Source organism: Coturnix japonica, chromosome 1 (assembly GCF_001577835.2).
Source record: "Coturnix japonica isolate 7356 chromosome 1, Coturnix japonica 2.1, whole genome shotgun sequence".
NCBI lineage: Eukaryota > Metazoa > Chordata > Aves > Galliformes > Phasianidae > Coturnix > Coturnix japonica.
This window is the reverse complement of record NC_029516.1, coordinates 174,619,907-174,633,010: the sequence shown is the minus strand read 5'-3', so window position 1 is coordinate 174,633,010 and position 13,104 is coordinate 174,619,907. Positions and strand designations below refer to the sequence as shown.

At 46.1% G+C, this 13,104-nt stretch overlaps 1 protein-coding gene across 4 annotated transcripts in view; it reads left to right on the top strand.

Annotated features, from left to right (window-relative positions):
* Window positions 1-13,104, top strand: part of LOC107308597 (glycerophosphodiester phosphodiesterase domain-containing protein 5) — a 135,334-nt gene that overhangs the window by 48,865 nt on the left and 73,365 nt on the right. For all 4 annotated transcript variants that reach the window (XM_015852602.2, XM_015852598.2, XM_015852601.2 and 1 more), the window contains one exon: window positions 244-418. In XM_015852602.2, coding sequence (XP_015708088.1) covers window positions 302-418 — 117 coding nt within the window. In that variant the 5' untranslated portion in view covers window positions 244-301. The remainder of the gene's footprint in view (window positions 1-243; window positions 419-13,104) is intronic.

Below are 13,104 nucleotides of genomic sequence, written 5' to 3'. Positions count from 1 at the left end.
GGGATGTGAGAGACACAGCACAAGGAAACAAATCTTGCAGGCTAATTAAACTTCTCAGATTTAGAGAGTAACAAGCTGGAGATACTGGCTGGGCTGGGAATAGATCTGATTATCATTCCTCCTCTGCTCGGTAGCTAGAGGGCATGGTTAATTATTAAATTGCTTGTTAAAGTATTGGAATATCCCTTGGAACTTAATTTCCTTTTCTCCCCCCTTCTTTTCTTTCCCTTCCTCTTGCTGAAGGGCTCTCCCAGGACCTGATGGCTTTGTGATACGTGGCTCCTGAGGGGCTGGCAGGAGCATGGTTAAACACCAACCGCTGCAGTACTACGAGCCACAGCTATGCTTATCATGCCTGACTGGGATCTACGGCTGCCGGTGGAAACGGTACCAGCGGTCACATGATGACACTACCAAGGTGGGTGAGAACCCAAGCAGAAGCCTGGGAGATCTTGGGTTGACCTGGGTGCTTGGGTTTTGTTGGCTTGGAAAGATTGTGGGGATCTGTGGTTCTGTGGCTGGAGGTCTGGGAGAAGTCCTCACCCTATAGTTGATGTAGTGGATGGACATGGGCAGCTGGTTGTGATGCTCAGTGGGGTTGAGGCTGTGGGTATCTGGTTGTGGTGCTCAAAAGGGGTTGAGGCTTTAGGTATCTTTGGTGTTCAATAGGGGTTGAGGCCATGGGCAGCTGGTTGTGATGCTTAGTGCGGTTGAGGCTGTGAGTAGGTGGTTGTGATGCTCAATGGGGTTGAAGCTTTAGGTACCTATGGTGTTCAAAAGGGGACTGAGGCCATGGGCACACAAAGGGGTTGAAGCCATGGGCAGCTGGTTGTGGTGCTCAGTGGGGTTGAGGCTGTGAGTAGATGGTTGTGGTGCTCAAGAAGGGTTGAGGCTTTAGGTATCTGTGGTGTTCTAAAGGTGGTTGTGGCCATGGGTAGCTGTTTGTGATGCTCAGTGGGTTGAAGCCATGGGCAGCTGGTTGTGATGCTCAGTGGGGTTGAGGCTGTGAATAGATGGTTGTGGTGCTCAAGAAGGGTTGAGGCTTTAGGTATCTTTGGTGTTCAATAGGGGTTGAGGCCATGGGTAGCTATTTGTGATGCTCAGTGGGGTTGAAGCCATGGGCAGCTGGTTGTGATGCTCAGTGGGGTTGAGGCTGTGAGTAGATGGTTGTGGTGCTCAAAAGGGGTTAAGGCTTTAGGTATCTGTGGTGTTCAAAAGGGGGTTGAAGCCATGGGCAGCTGGTTGTGATGCTCAGTGGGGTTGAGGCTGTGAGTAGGTGGTTGTGGTGCTCAAAAAGGGTTGAAGCTTTAGGTACCTATGGTGTTAAAAAGGGAATTGAGGCCATGGCTAGCTGTTTGTGGCACACAAAGGGGTTGAAGCCATGGGCAGCTGGTTGTGATGCTCAGTGGGGTTGAAGCTGTGAGTAGATGGTTGTGGTGCTCAAGAAGGGTTGAGGCTTTATGTATCTGTGGTGTTCAAAAAGGGGTTGAGGTCATGGGTAGCTGTTCGTGGTGCTCAGAGGGGTTGAGTGGTGTGGGTTTGGCTGAATCTATCCATATTTTCCTGTTGGTGTTGGGGAGAATTCTGTTTTCTCCTTGCTTCTCTGTTGTAGATGTTCTTGTTTGGCCCATTTGTGGAGGTTGCATTTCTGCATGGCCTCTGGTCTCTGTGTGCATGGGGATGAGAACTAACAGGGGAGATGGGCCAGGGAGCTGTTAAAGGTGACTTCACTCCTCTGAATAAATGCTGTTTTGAAGAGCTCTGGCCAGACTCCCTGGTTGTTTGAGATGAGTCCCCACGAGACCCGGTAAGTTTGTAGGAAGGATTCAGAAAGAAGCTGCTGTCAGAGCTGTCACATTCCATCTTCTGGGTAATGGTTGCTGTGTTCTTCTTTGCTCCTGTGTTGTCTGGCATTCCTTTTTGTTGTTGTTGTTTTTGGATGTGTGTGCATATTACATAAAGAAGGAAAAGAAGTCACAAACACCGCTTCAATCTTGCTTGTTCTGGCAGTGGTCCCTGGAGATCCTTTAGTTGCTTTTTGAGGATTCAGTTTTGCTCCGGTGACAGTCAGCTGCTGTTTCACTTCTAAGTCAATAAGCAGAAATCTTCCAGGCAATGGAGTGCTGCTTCTCTGGAGAAGAGGTTGAGGGAAGATCACCTGGATGCCACAGATCCCATGCCAGTGTGCCCCTGTTTCTGAATGGCATCAATTGCGGATGGCGCAGCTGGACTGAACCAAGAAGTCATGGCTTGTGTTTGTGCAGCATAGAACAAATTTCCTTTTGCAAAGCAGGAATGTTTGTTCTGGTTTTCCTCCTCAACATTCACAGCAACTGCTTTTCTGCCCAAGTTTCCTTGGAGCAAATACCCGGGCACATCCGCACTGGAGGATGTAGTTGTGTTTCTGAGACTTGGTCAGGAAAGCAGTGGGTTGCCATGTGTTGGCATGCGTGCACATACTCATTTAAATACTCAAAATGCCATATTCCTTATGTCTTATGAACTAGAACATTATGTTTCCAAGTTAAAAATCCACAGAAAAAAAAGCTGCAATTGACTTGTATTTTTCATCGAAATCCGACTGCTTTTCGCCAACTCCTTTTTCAACCATAGAAATTATCAGTGGCAATTTGCCAATTCTGCTTAGAGTTACGGTTGTTTTTCTGATGCTGGAGAAGAACTTGTTGTGTTCAAAGCCAGGCTTAAAAATATGTCCAGGCTCTGAGTCTGTTTTGAGGTGTGCGTGGGTCTCAACTTCCAATTTAATGCCCCAAAGGAGTAAATGTAGCTCTTTTGGGGGCAAGAGAAGAAAGTCTTAATTATTTACATGTCCCTGGAGGTGTTCAGGGCCAGGTTGGATGGGGCCCTGGGCAGCTTGGTCTGTTATTAAATGTGGAGGTTGGTGGCCCTGCCTGTGGTGGTGGGTTGGAGCTTCATGATTGTTGAGTTTCCTTCCAACCCGAGCCGTGCTGTGATACTGTGATCTGCAGGCTATGGAGAACCAAGGTATGAAGCTATGAAGAAGAATCTGTTCCCAGATTCAGAAAATACCACATTATAATCTTTACATGAAGGCTTTACACAAAGGCAGTGGCACAATACCTGTTCTGTTGCCCTGTACTCATTGCTATAGTAACTCAATCACTGCAAACCCAGAGTAGAGCCAATTGTAGTGTAAGGAAAACCTTAGAGTTACCTCTAGGAGAGGCACATATTCATACAATCTCACTACAGAAAGGCCCTCTGCATTCTATTTAGGAGATGTGGCTTTTTAGAGCATTTTAATAAAAAATATAAAAGAAAAATCATCTTGCTGAGGTTCGGACGATTGTAATCTCTGTAGCCAGTTTGAGGAAGCAATTACTGATCTTAACTACAGCTTGTTCATCAGGTACCCAACCAGGGGAGCTCCTGGAGTCGATCCTCATCCCAGCACGGCTCTCTAACCCCAGACACAGAAGATGTGGACACATCAGCTTTGGCTTGTGGCTGCCAGGCACGCTTTTAAAGGTCTGAAGTTCAGATTGCAGCAAGGTAGTTTACAGACAGTGCGATCCTCTTGATGAATTGCCAGCAATTAAACACAGAGCAGTGCTGCTAATTGTACCCTACAAACACAACGCTCCATGAGCAGCCTGTCTGCTTCACCCGAGATGACCTTCTGCTGGGCATTGCAGTGCCAGAGCAGCTCCTGCTTCCAGAGTATCTTTTAGCATCTTTTATCATTCATCCAGAGCTCCTGCAGGGTCAGTATCCGTGTGGGGAATGTTGATGGACTGTGTTACATAAACGTGCAGTTAGACCTACCAGCTGATTTTATGCTGTTATTGATTCCAGAGCTATGTTATTTCCATGCAGCAAATATCACTCCAGGGAAATCATCCTAGGCAGGACAAGAGAGAGATTCTGCAGAAGAAAATTGCCATGATAATCTTTGTTCTATCCAGGTGATAGAAGTAGCTATGTACATTGGCTCGCTGTTTTTGTTGTTGTTGTTTTTGTGGTTACTAAATATTGAAGTGTTTTGCAATACAGTTTAATTTGGGGATAAAATACTGCTGCTGATTGCAAAGGGCTGTTCTGCCTGGCTATGGGGTTTGTTCTAGAATCAGAATGGTTGGGTTGGAAGGGACCAGCTCAGGCTGCCCAGGGTCAATCCGTGGCCTTGTCACCTCCAGGGATGGGGCACCACAGCTCTGTGCAGCAGTGCTGGGGCATCACCGCCTCTGGGAAAGAATTTCTTCCTAATATCTGACCTAAATCTCACCTCTTTTAGTTTAAAGCCCTATCCCTGTGAATGATAACCATACCCCTCAATTATGAATCCTTCTGAGATATGAGTAGGTGATCAAAATGTAACTGGGATCTCTTCTTGTCTTTCCCATTCACACTGCAGCTTTGCTTCATCATATATGCCATCTTATTCCTTGTACACCCATTGACAAGGATGGGCAAGTGTAAGGGCCTGGTTTAGTGCATGTAGAAGGAAGGGCCGTGTCACAGGTACTTTCTCTTTAACCCTTTTTCCTTTGTACATGATTCCACTGTTTATACCCTCAATTAATGATTCATACTGCACATGATGTTATGATGTAGAATACTGACAGCAACAGCACCAAAACCATGACAGGCCATCAACTGGGAATGAACCCCAGATGAATCATAGACACATTAAGGTTGGGAAAGACCTCCAAGATCATCCAGTCCAACTGTCCCCCTAACACCAATATTTCCCACTCATCCTAACATGGATGCTTCCACTATCTCACCTCTTGTGAATGTGCTTAGGGGCTTCCTGATGGCTCTGGGTGCTGCCTCTTGGTTTTGAGGACAGGATCTCAGCAGCTTCTGGAGCTGGGTCTGATGCCATCAGGATCTGCAGCTACCTTGGGTCACAGATGTGTTTCCTACAGCTATAACTTGGTTGCCCATGACTTCAGGCTCTGTGTAATGTTATAAATGGCCCATGGGTAGCCTGACCTTCTTAGAGGTGGTTGAGTAGCTCTTACAGCAATGGCTTGAAAACTTTTAATGCTTTGCCATTACAGCTTTATTCAGGACCTTTGAAGAGATCCATGCATGAACTCCTTGCAATACACAGCCAACCAGCCCTCCTGGATACACAAAGGTGCCTTGTGTCTTTTCCAACATTATGGGCCTCCAGAGTTTTATTCAGATGGTGGCATTTCCTTGTTATAGCTGCCAGATGTGCTCCCTCCAACAGCTTTTTCTTTGTGTTGCACTAATTATCTGGGTGAATAATTACGTCGCTGGAGCCCATTATTCCTTCCTCCCTCCTGCTTGCTCTTGTGTGTTTTCAGGAGGGTGTAGCAGATGCTGCTGCTGTCCTTTGTGTAGCTGCTGTGTGCATGGTGTTGACTTAAAAAGAAAAGAAGAAAATGATTAAGGAAGGTGAGCTCAGCATCAGTGATTGTCAGTGGGTTGTTTTCCCACTTAACACCCCCAGCTCCCTGCACTCAGCCTTGGGGAACCTCATTGGTTCTCATATGCCCACTTTTTGAGCCTGACCAGGTCCCTTTGGATGCCATCCCTCCCTTCTATTGTGTGACAGCCCCGCTCTGCTCGGTGCCATCAGCAAACTGCTGAAGGTGCACTGATCCCACTGTCTGCATCATTGATAAAGATACTGAATATACATCAGAAAGTCCTGAAGTAGCCATTAGTGGGCCTAGTTTTCATCCTGGTTGAAGTGAAAAGCAAACTAGAATTAATAGCTTAAGACAGGTCTCAATAGCTGCATGAGTGGATCAGTAGATCCAAGGGCTGGTGGCCAACTTCTGTTTGTGCAGGAAAATGAGCCTTTGGGCAGCTGAGGATGGAATGGGAAAGAAAAATAGGGACATAATGGGACAAAAGTGGAAGTCAGTTTTTCCTTATATTCAAGAATTGTAGGATCATAGAATATCCTGAGTTGGAACGGGACTTATAATGATCTTCAAAGCCAGCTCCTGAGAAATCGCCATGTTTCTTCTGTCCTTAGTCAAGCAGCAGCCAGAGGAGGTAACTTATGTGTATTTTCTTCTGTTTTTTTTCCCTTTTATCTTTGGTTTGCTGGCTGCCTGTGCTTCCAAGGAAATCCATTATGTGTAATCAGGGGGTTTTGCCAAGCCTTTCCTAAAAAGTGTTCAGGAAGTGATGACTCTAAGCTTGCTGTGCTCACATTGGGGGGAAGTAAGGCTGGAAGCAGGTAGGGTCGATGCCTTGGAGCTGTCAAGAGGAAAAGCACTGATGCAGTGTGTCCCACCTGAAGTACTACAGTGCAGGTTGGCTGAATATATGACTGCTTTGTGGGGTTTTTTGGGCCTAGAAAATGCCATAAGAGCTCTGTTTTGTCCATCAACCAGTTATGTATGCAGAGTCATGGAGCGATGCTCGGAATAACTGTGTTGTACAGATGTCCTGGTTAGCATTTGTTACACAAGGGGAAGGTGGTCGGGTTATGGCTCATGGGCAACTGAATGTGCTGGCTGAAAAGCAGTGCAAGTTGTCTGAAATGTGCAGATATAGGATGGGTAATGTGGGGAATATCAAATACAACGCCTCTCTCCTTCTTCAAAGCCTTGAGAGCTGCTTGCGTAGCTGCAAGACAGTGTAAATTAGTTATCAAACCATTCCTAATGAATTGGGTGTTCGCTGCGGAGTCTTATTCCCTTCAGATGAAATGGTAATGATTCAAGATGGTCCCATCTGCTTAGGAACGTCTTGTGTCTTTGAGCTGAGGCTTCTGATGGCTTTCTTTTCTTTTTCTTGTTTCTTTTGTAAAATGATGAAGCTGTGAGAAGAACGTGGAGCTGTGATCCATCGACGTAATGGATTGCTGTGCTGTGCCTGTGATACGTGCATTAATTCATTTCAGAGTGAAATACTCTTGTAATTCCTACTTGGCAGGAGTTGTGAAATGACCTGAGCAGATGAGCTGAGCCACACTGGTGTGATATATCTGCAGGCTTCGGAGCTGAGACTCTGCTGTGTCTTCAGTGCTAATCCCCTGATGGCCAAAGGTCACAGAAATCACTTGCTTCACTGAAAGCTGCTGTTAGAGGAAAGCTGGATTTGCCCTTTTAGGTGCAGTTTCAATTTGTTAATGCTCGTGACTGTAGGACCAAAGACGTGAGTGCTTTGGATGAAAGATGCTCTTTCAAGCCTGTTTGATTGTGCTTTGGTCCCTAAGGCATCGGATGGTGATTTCTGCAGTGATCCAGAGCTGAATCTCCATGAATGAATACATCAAATGATGTTGAAGCGATGGGCTAAATGCAGGAAAATCCAATTGTTGGATTAAATATTGATTTTAATTTTCATTATTGTTTCTCTCCGGTGCTTGCAGTCAAAACCGAAGCACTCCTGTTGTCAGCACTTAAACATCCTTTAAACACCCTTTGAGCTTTTCTTTATACAGGAAGGCTGTAATGTGACACAGGGCTGGGGAGGGATGGGGCTGAGGATGCTCCTGGCTGCGTGTGGCTGTATCACCCTGCCCACAATGCAGACTGTTCTGCTGAACTCCCTTGGTTTTGTCCTTGCAGTTACATTGCCTTGTAGGAATTACACTGTCCATGTTTCAGCCTCACTGTCCCCATGAAGTCAGTTTCTGTTTGCTCTGGGAGATACCCAGATACTCAGGAAAGATGCAAACCTCTCTTGGCACCTCTCTCCCGGCATCAAGAGATCCCCAAGGAGCGTGGACACTATTAAAGTGTTTTCTTGGCAGTGCTGTAGGATTCAGCTGCTGAAATGTGTTAAAAGCTTCATCAGCAGTGAAAATGTTTTGTGAAGGAGTGAGACTTCTTTTAGTCTGAGTGAATGGAAGTCCCCTGGTTGGCTGTATGGTTGGCTGATGACAAGTTAAGGTATCAGATGATTCTGAGTTGGATGGGACCCACAAGGGATCATGGAGTCCAACCCCTGGCCCCACACAGCACCACCCTAAATTCAAACCCTGTGTCTGAGAGCATTGTCCAAATGCTCCTGGAACTCTGGCATGGCAGAATCACAGTAGCTGGGACTCAGGGACTGGTCTTAACCCACTTGAGTTTGCTTATTGTTGGGACCTGTATCCTCAGATAGTAAGGCTAATGCTGAAGCCATTGACTTCTTAGAAAGTCAAACCTTCAGAAGACCACTGTTGTGTCTGTATAATACCATGGATATAAAGGCCCAGAAATCCCATACATTTACGACTGCTTGACTAAAAGAAGGGCTTCTGTACAGTCCGCTGGGCTGAACTGTAAACAGAATCTACTGAATACAGTTCCAGCCTAGATTTAGGTTGTATTTTTCCCCAGCGCCATCCTTCAATGTAAAGCAGTCACCAGTGATGGCAGATATTGTGGCTTCTGTAAATTCCCTGTAAAGGTCGTTTCCTACTTGTTTGAAGGATGGGAAATTCCAAGCCCCAGGTAAGCAGTGGGGTTTGATTGCTGCCTGGTGCATACTAATGCCGTCAGGGTGAGGGTGTTTCACTAATGCTAATTCTCAGGCTTAGTCCCCATGTGGGCAAAATGACAGTGGGAGGGAGTCTGCAAAACCCATTGGCTGTGTGCCTGACTTTGGATTATGGGCTAAGATTGAGTGATTAACGTAGGTGTCAAAGGGTTTGGGCTTTACCAGGGCTTTTCCCTGATATCCTTTCTGTCTAGGGGCAGTGATGTGTAGCCAGTCTTCACCTGCTGGAAGGATTCTGGTTGAGAGATGAGGTTGGGTGCTCAACCAGCACATTGCCTCGCATGGGAGAACTTCCCCAGCTGTCCCTATGAGCGTCCTCAGGTAGCAGCAAGAGCATTGCACTGGGTGAAATCACACGCTTTGTGTTTTGTTATTGAGCTAATGCTCAACAGAATCATTAAGGATGGAAAAGACATCTGAGATCATCTAATCCAACCATTGACTTGTTACCATCATGCCTGATCATGCTATGGGAACTAAATCTCTTTTCCCTCTTGTCTACGTAGTTTGCCACCAGTGCTAGATTTAAGCTTTTTGAATTGAACTGGAAATACCTTTTTCAAAAGAAGCAGTGGAAATGCCAGCATCAGCCTTGCTGTTGGCGGCTGCACTAACGCAGCTTAATGGGCTGCATCGTTGTTTACTTGGATATGTTGTCCCTCCCCATGAAGACAGCAAGTGCTGTAAGCGAAATGATGGTAGAATCATGGAAGGTTGGCTGGTTGGTGAAGCTCTCTCTGATCTCAACAGGGATGGCAGCAAATCAGTGTTCTTTTCCAGAGGAGACTGTCTTATCCTTATCCAGGGGGAAGCAGGGATGTCTTTGCTGCCTTTCAGTTGAACTTGAGTGATTTCCTTTATTTTTTGGCTCTTAACTTGCTTGTCTACCCATCACCAGGTCTCTTTTCCCAGTGCCTTTCCCTCCAGGTGCACTGGAGGAGATCCAAGGATAGAGCATAGAAAGGAGAAAAACTTTGCTATGTGTCCTTGGTGGGTGGCTGAATGTTTGTGGATTAGCTGAGGAAAGAGGTTTTATTTTTTTCACCTCACATAGGAGGAAAAAAACAACTTTACTCGTGTCTTATGAAATTACTACAGTGAAAGCTCATTAGGGATGCCTGTGAGTCCAAAATGACCACAAAAATTAACCAGATGAGAAGGAAACCTGGCACCAATGTGATGAATGAGTGCAATAGAAGAAATTAAGGGAGGGGGGTTAGCTTCTGTGGGATTTTCCCTTGCTAAACATGTGCTGAATCACAGAATGGTCTGGGTTGGAAGAGACCTCAAGGATCGTGAAGCTCCATCTCCTCTGCCACAGGCAGGGATGTCAGCCTCCATATCTAATAGCAGACCAGGCTGCCCAGGGCCCCATCTGACCTGGCCTTGATGTGCCTGAGTGATGGGACAAGTGGAAGTCATGAGATTAGATGGGGACTCCTGCACACATCTGCCTTGTTGCTGCTGATGGAAGCTAAGGCTGCATTCCCATTGGGGGGTGCTGGTGACAGTGCATTAGATATTTATAAGGACAGTTGACTTTGGGCTCTGCTTTCATGTTCATTTTAAATGTCTATGGGATAGAATAGGGGGAAAAAGAAGATCAAGGGATTGTTGTGCTGAAGAGGTTGAGCTTGCAGTGAAACTGTGAGTGGAGAAGGGGATGGTGGTGTCCTGCAGCTACAGCTTGTCTTAAAGGCGGATATTGATGCCCATGGATATGTGTGTGTGTTTTTGGGTCTGAGAGCTCCATGAGAGAGGTAATGCTTCACAAGCAGGAAGAAAGACAGTGATGGAGAGTCCAATCCTCGCTAGCTAGGTGATGGGAGGTGTGTGGATGGTGGGCACTGCTTTGCTTTGCAGCTCAATGGGCTGTGCTGCAGCGTGCTGCCAAGATTAAGTTGAGAAGGCTTCAACTGAGACTGCCCAGTGTTTATTAAAACTAATTTCTCTGCCCGAAAGAGCACACGCTGTCCTTCAGCCTCATCCCTCTAATGCCAGATTAATGAAGAACTGAGAAGAAAAGACTTGGGAGGAGTAAATTTCTAGTGAAACAAGTAGTTCCTTCTGAAGAGCTGCTGCTGTTCTGTGTGCTAATGAAGGGTGTCTGTAGAATGGGAAAAAGAAGCGCTATGGCAATATTCTCACCTCTCCTTTAATGAAAGTGCTGCCTCTCTGCTGCTGGTATCTGAGTTGGAGGCAGGGTAGGCTGGGGACTGTGGAATTCTTGTGCACTTTTTCCATGACTGATCTCATTTTGTACATACAGATGCAGAAAATGAGAATCTGGGAAGGATGGGGAGAGGAGAATGGAGCTAAGAAATCTCTTCTCTCTGGCTTGGTGCCTGGGCCATGAGCATAAACCCAGTTTATACCCAGTAGCACAGTGTAGGCATAGACCCAACCACTCCAAGTGCTGTACCCAAAGCATCATTGGCTTTTTGAGCTCCTAACCAGTGTGTAATGTGGGAAACCTCTTTGGAAAAGATCTTGTGGTTTCCTGGAAAACTTTCACAACTTGGCACTTTTTTTGGAAGGTCGCACTGAAAAATCCCAACGTGCTGCTTTGTTTGAGCTGACTTCTCTGAAAGTTAAATTTCTTGGCAGCTGAGTGTGCAGCTCTCTTCAAAACTTATGTGTGTAGCTCTAAATGAAGCACATCTCACCACATCCAAAGGTAAGGTGTAACTGCATGATGTTATAGTTGTGTGCTGATCTATTCAGGGTGAGTTTGCAGATCCTGGTGCTGTGTTCTGAGTGCTTTTTAGGGGTTTTGATGCTATCTTGTATCATCTCATGGTGCTTGGCCTGAAATTTTGGGGAGAGGGTCAAGCATTGGAATGGGGAACTGGTGGGGTCACCATTCCCAGCGGTGTTCCAGCACCATGGAGGTGCAGCACTGAGGCACATGGCCAGCAGGCATGGTGGGATGGGTTGGGGTTGGGGTTGGAGTTGGGTTACCTTAGAGGGTTTTTCCAACCTTCATGATTCAATGATTATTTTGAATGGAGTCGCATGTCCTCGGTGACCTTAGGATATATTGCAGAAGCAGTTTCAATCTGCAACAGCCGTCTTTGTTTGCATGTATAGGCGTGATTTTTGCTTGAATAGACTCCAAAAGTTCCTTGCAAAAGTGGATTACGAAGGTCTGTGCCTCCTTATTTTGCTGCTGTCTGGGATCCTCAGTCTCCAAGATCACTGAATATCTTTTGGGAAGGCATGTCTGGAAACCACGCTTAGCGATAGCGCAGTCCTCAGGCTAAGGTGGTGACATTCAGTGGCATTTCTTGTACAGAAGTCGAGCTAGATGATTTAATGGCCCCTTTGGTTTTTACAATGTGTACATGCTTTATTTTGTGATGTCAAAAGCTTCTAAATTGAGGGCAGGGGTTAGCTTGCCAAATACGTCGCAGCTGTTCATCCTAATTTGGAAGGGGAGGCTGCTAGAAGTTCTGGAACAGGAAGGCTTGGAAGCTGGAATGCTTTTGCATATTAATGTCTTTCTGCCTTTAATACAGATGTTCACATTCATGTCTCCTGTTCTGGGAGTCTGGCCAAGTTTCTGCACAGTGTAATTTCATACAGCTCCAGGTCCCGTCCTTCACCCCAACATCATCCCAGAACAGGTACAGCCTGAGGTTAATTTCCCATTTGGAGTTTCCAAACCGTTTATTGATAAATGAAACACATGGCTGGTTTTTGCATGAAAGGGGCAGGTAGGTAGAGCCTGTTTTCCCCGCAGGGTAATTGCTCTTTGCAGTTTGCAAACTAGTCCCATTGAATTAAAAAGTCACCACAAACGGAAACTCCCGGCAGCGCGTGGGTTGTGTGAGCGATGGTTGTTCAGAGGATCAATTCTGACGGTTGGGGCTGTGGCTTCTTCCATGTGTTACCAGGAAAAGCACAGCGTGGTTTTGGTTTTGATGCTGTGGTCTTTTTTCTTATGTGTGTTTGGTCCCAGTTTTGGTGGCCGTATCATTTAGGATCAGAGCAAACACCTTCTCCTCTGCTCAATCTGTGTAATTTGGATCCAGTGGAACATTCAGATGACTGCAACATTAACTTGTTGTGGGAGTTCAGTGATGTTTATCATGGGGTTTTCACTGGACGTCCAGGGTGCCTCATCTGAATGGCCTTTCTGACCCCTCTCCCATCAGGTTTTGGTCTTGGTTGGAAAATCCCCTCAGGTTCAACCGTGAACCCATCCCCACTCATAGAACTGTAGAATCATTGAGGTTGGAAAAGACCTCTAATATATGCCTGCTTTGAATCCCCATCAGGTTGCAGGAGAGATCTGGCCATAGCCAGCCACACCAGTCTTCATGGTTATAGAGTCAAGAAAGCCCTCCAGAAAAATCATGTAGACAACCAGATGCTGATCTGTAGCCAAGGCAGCAAGAAGTCACCCCTTGAGCAAAGGCTAACTGAAGCTAGGAAGCTCACAGCAAAGATGGGTTAATGATGATTGGGTTTGGGGTTGTTCTTGTGAGCTTTTCTCACTGGATGTTGAGCTTTCTCAATGGTTGTTGAGTTTTTTCAATGAATACTGAGCAAATACCCAGAGCCAGACCAGCTCTGCCTCCTGACCCCAAGGTCTGTGCATCCGGATATGTAAGAGTGTGTGAAATATTGATACAA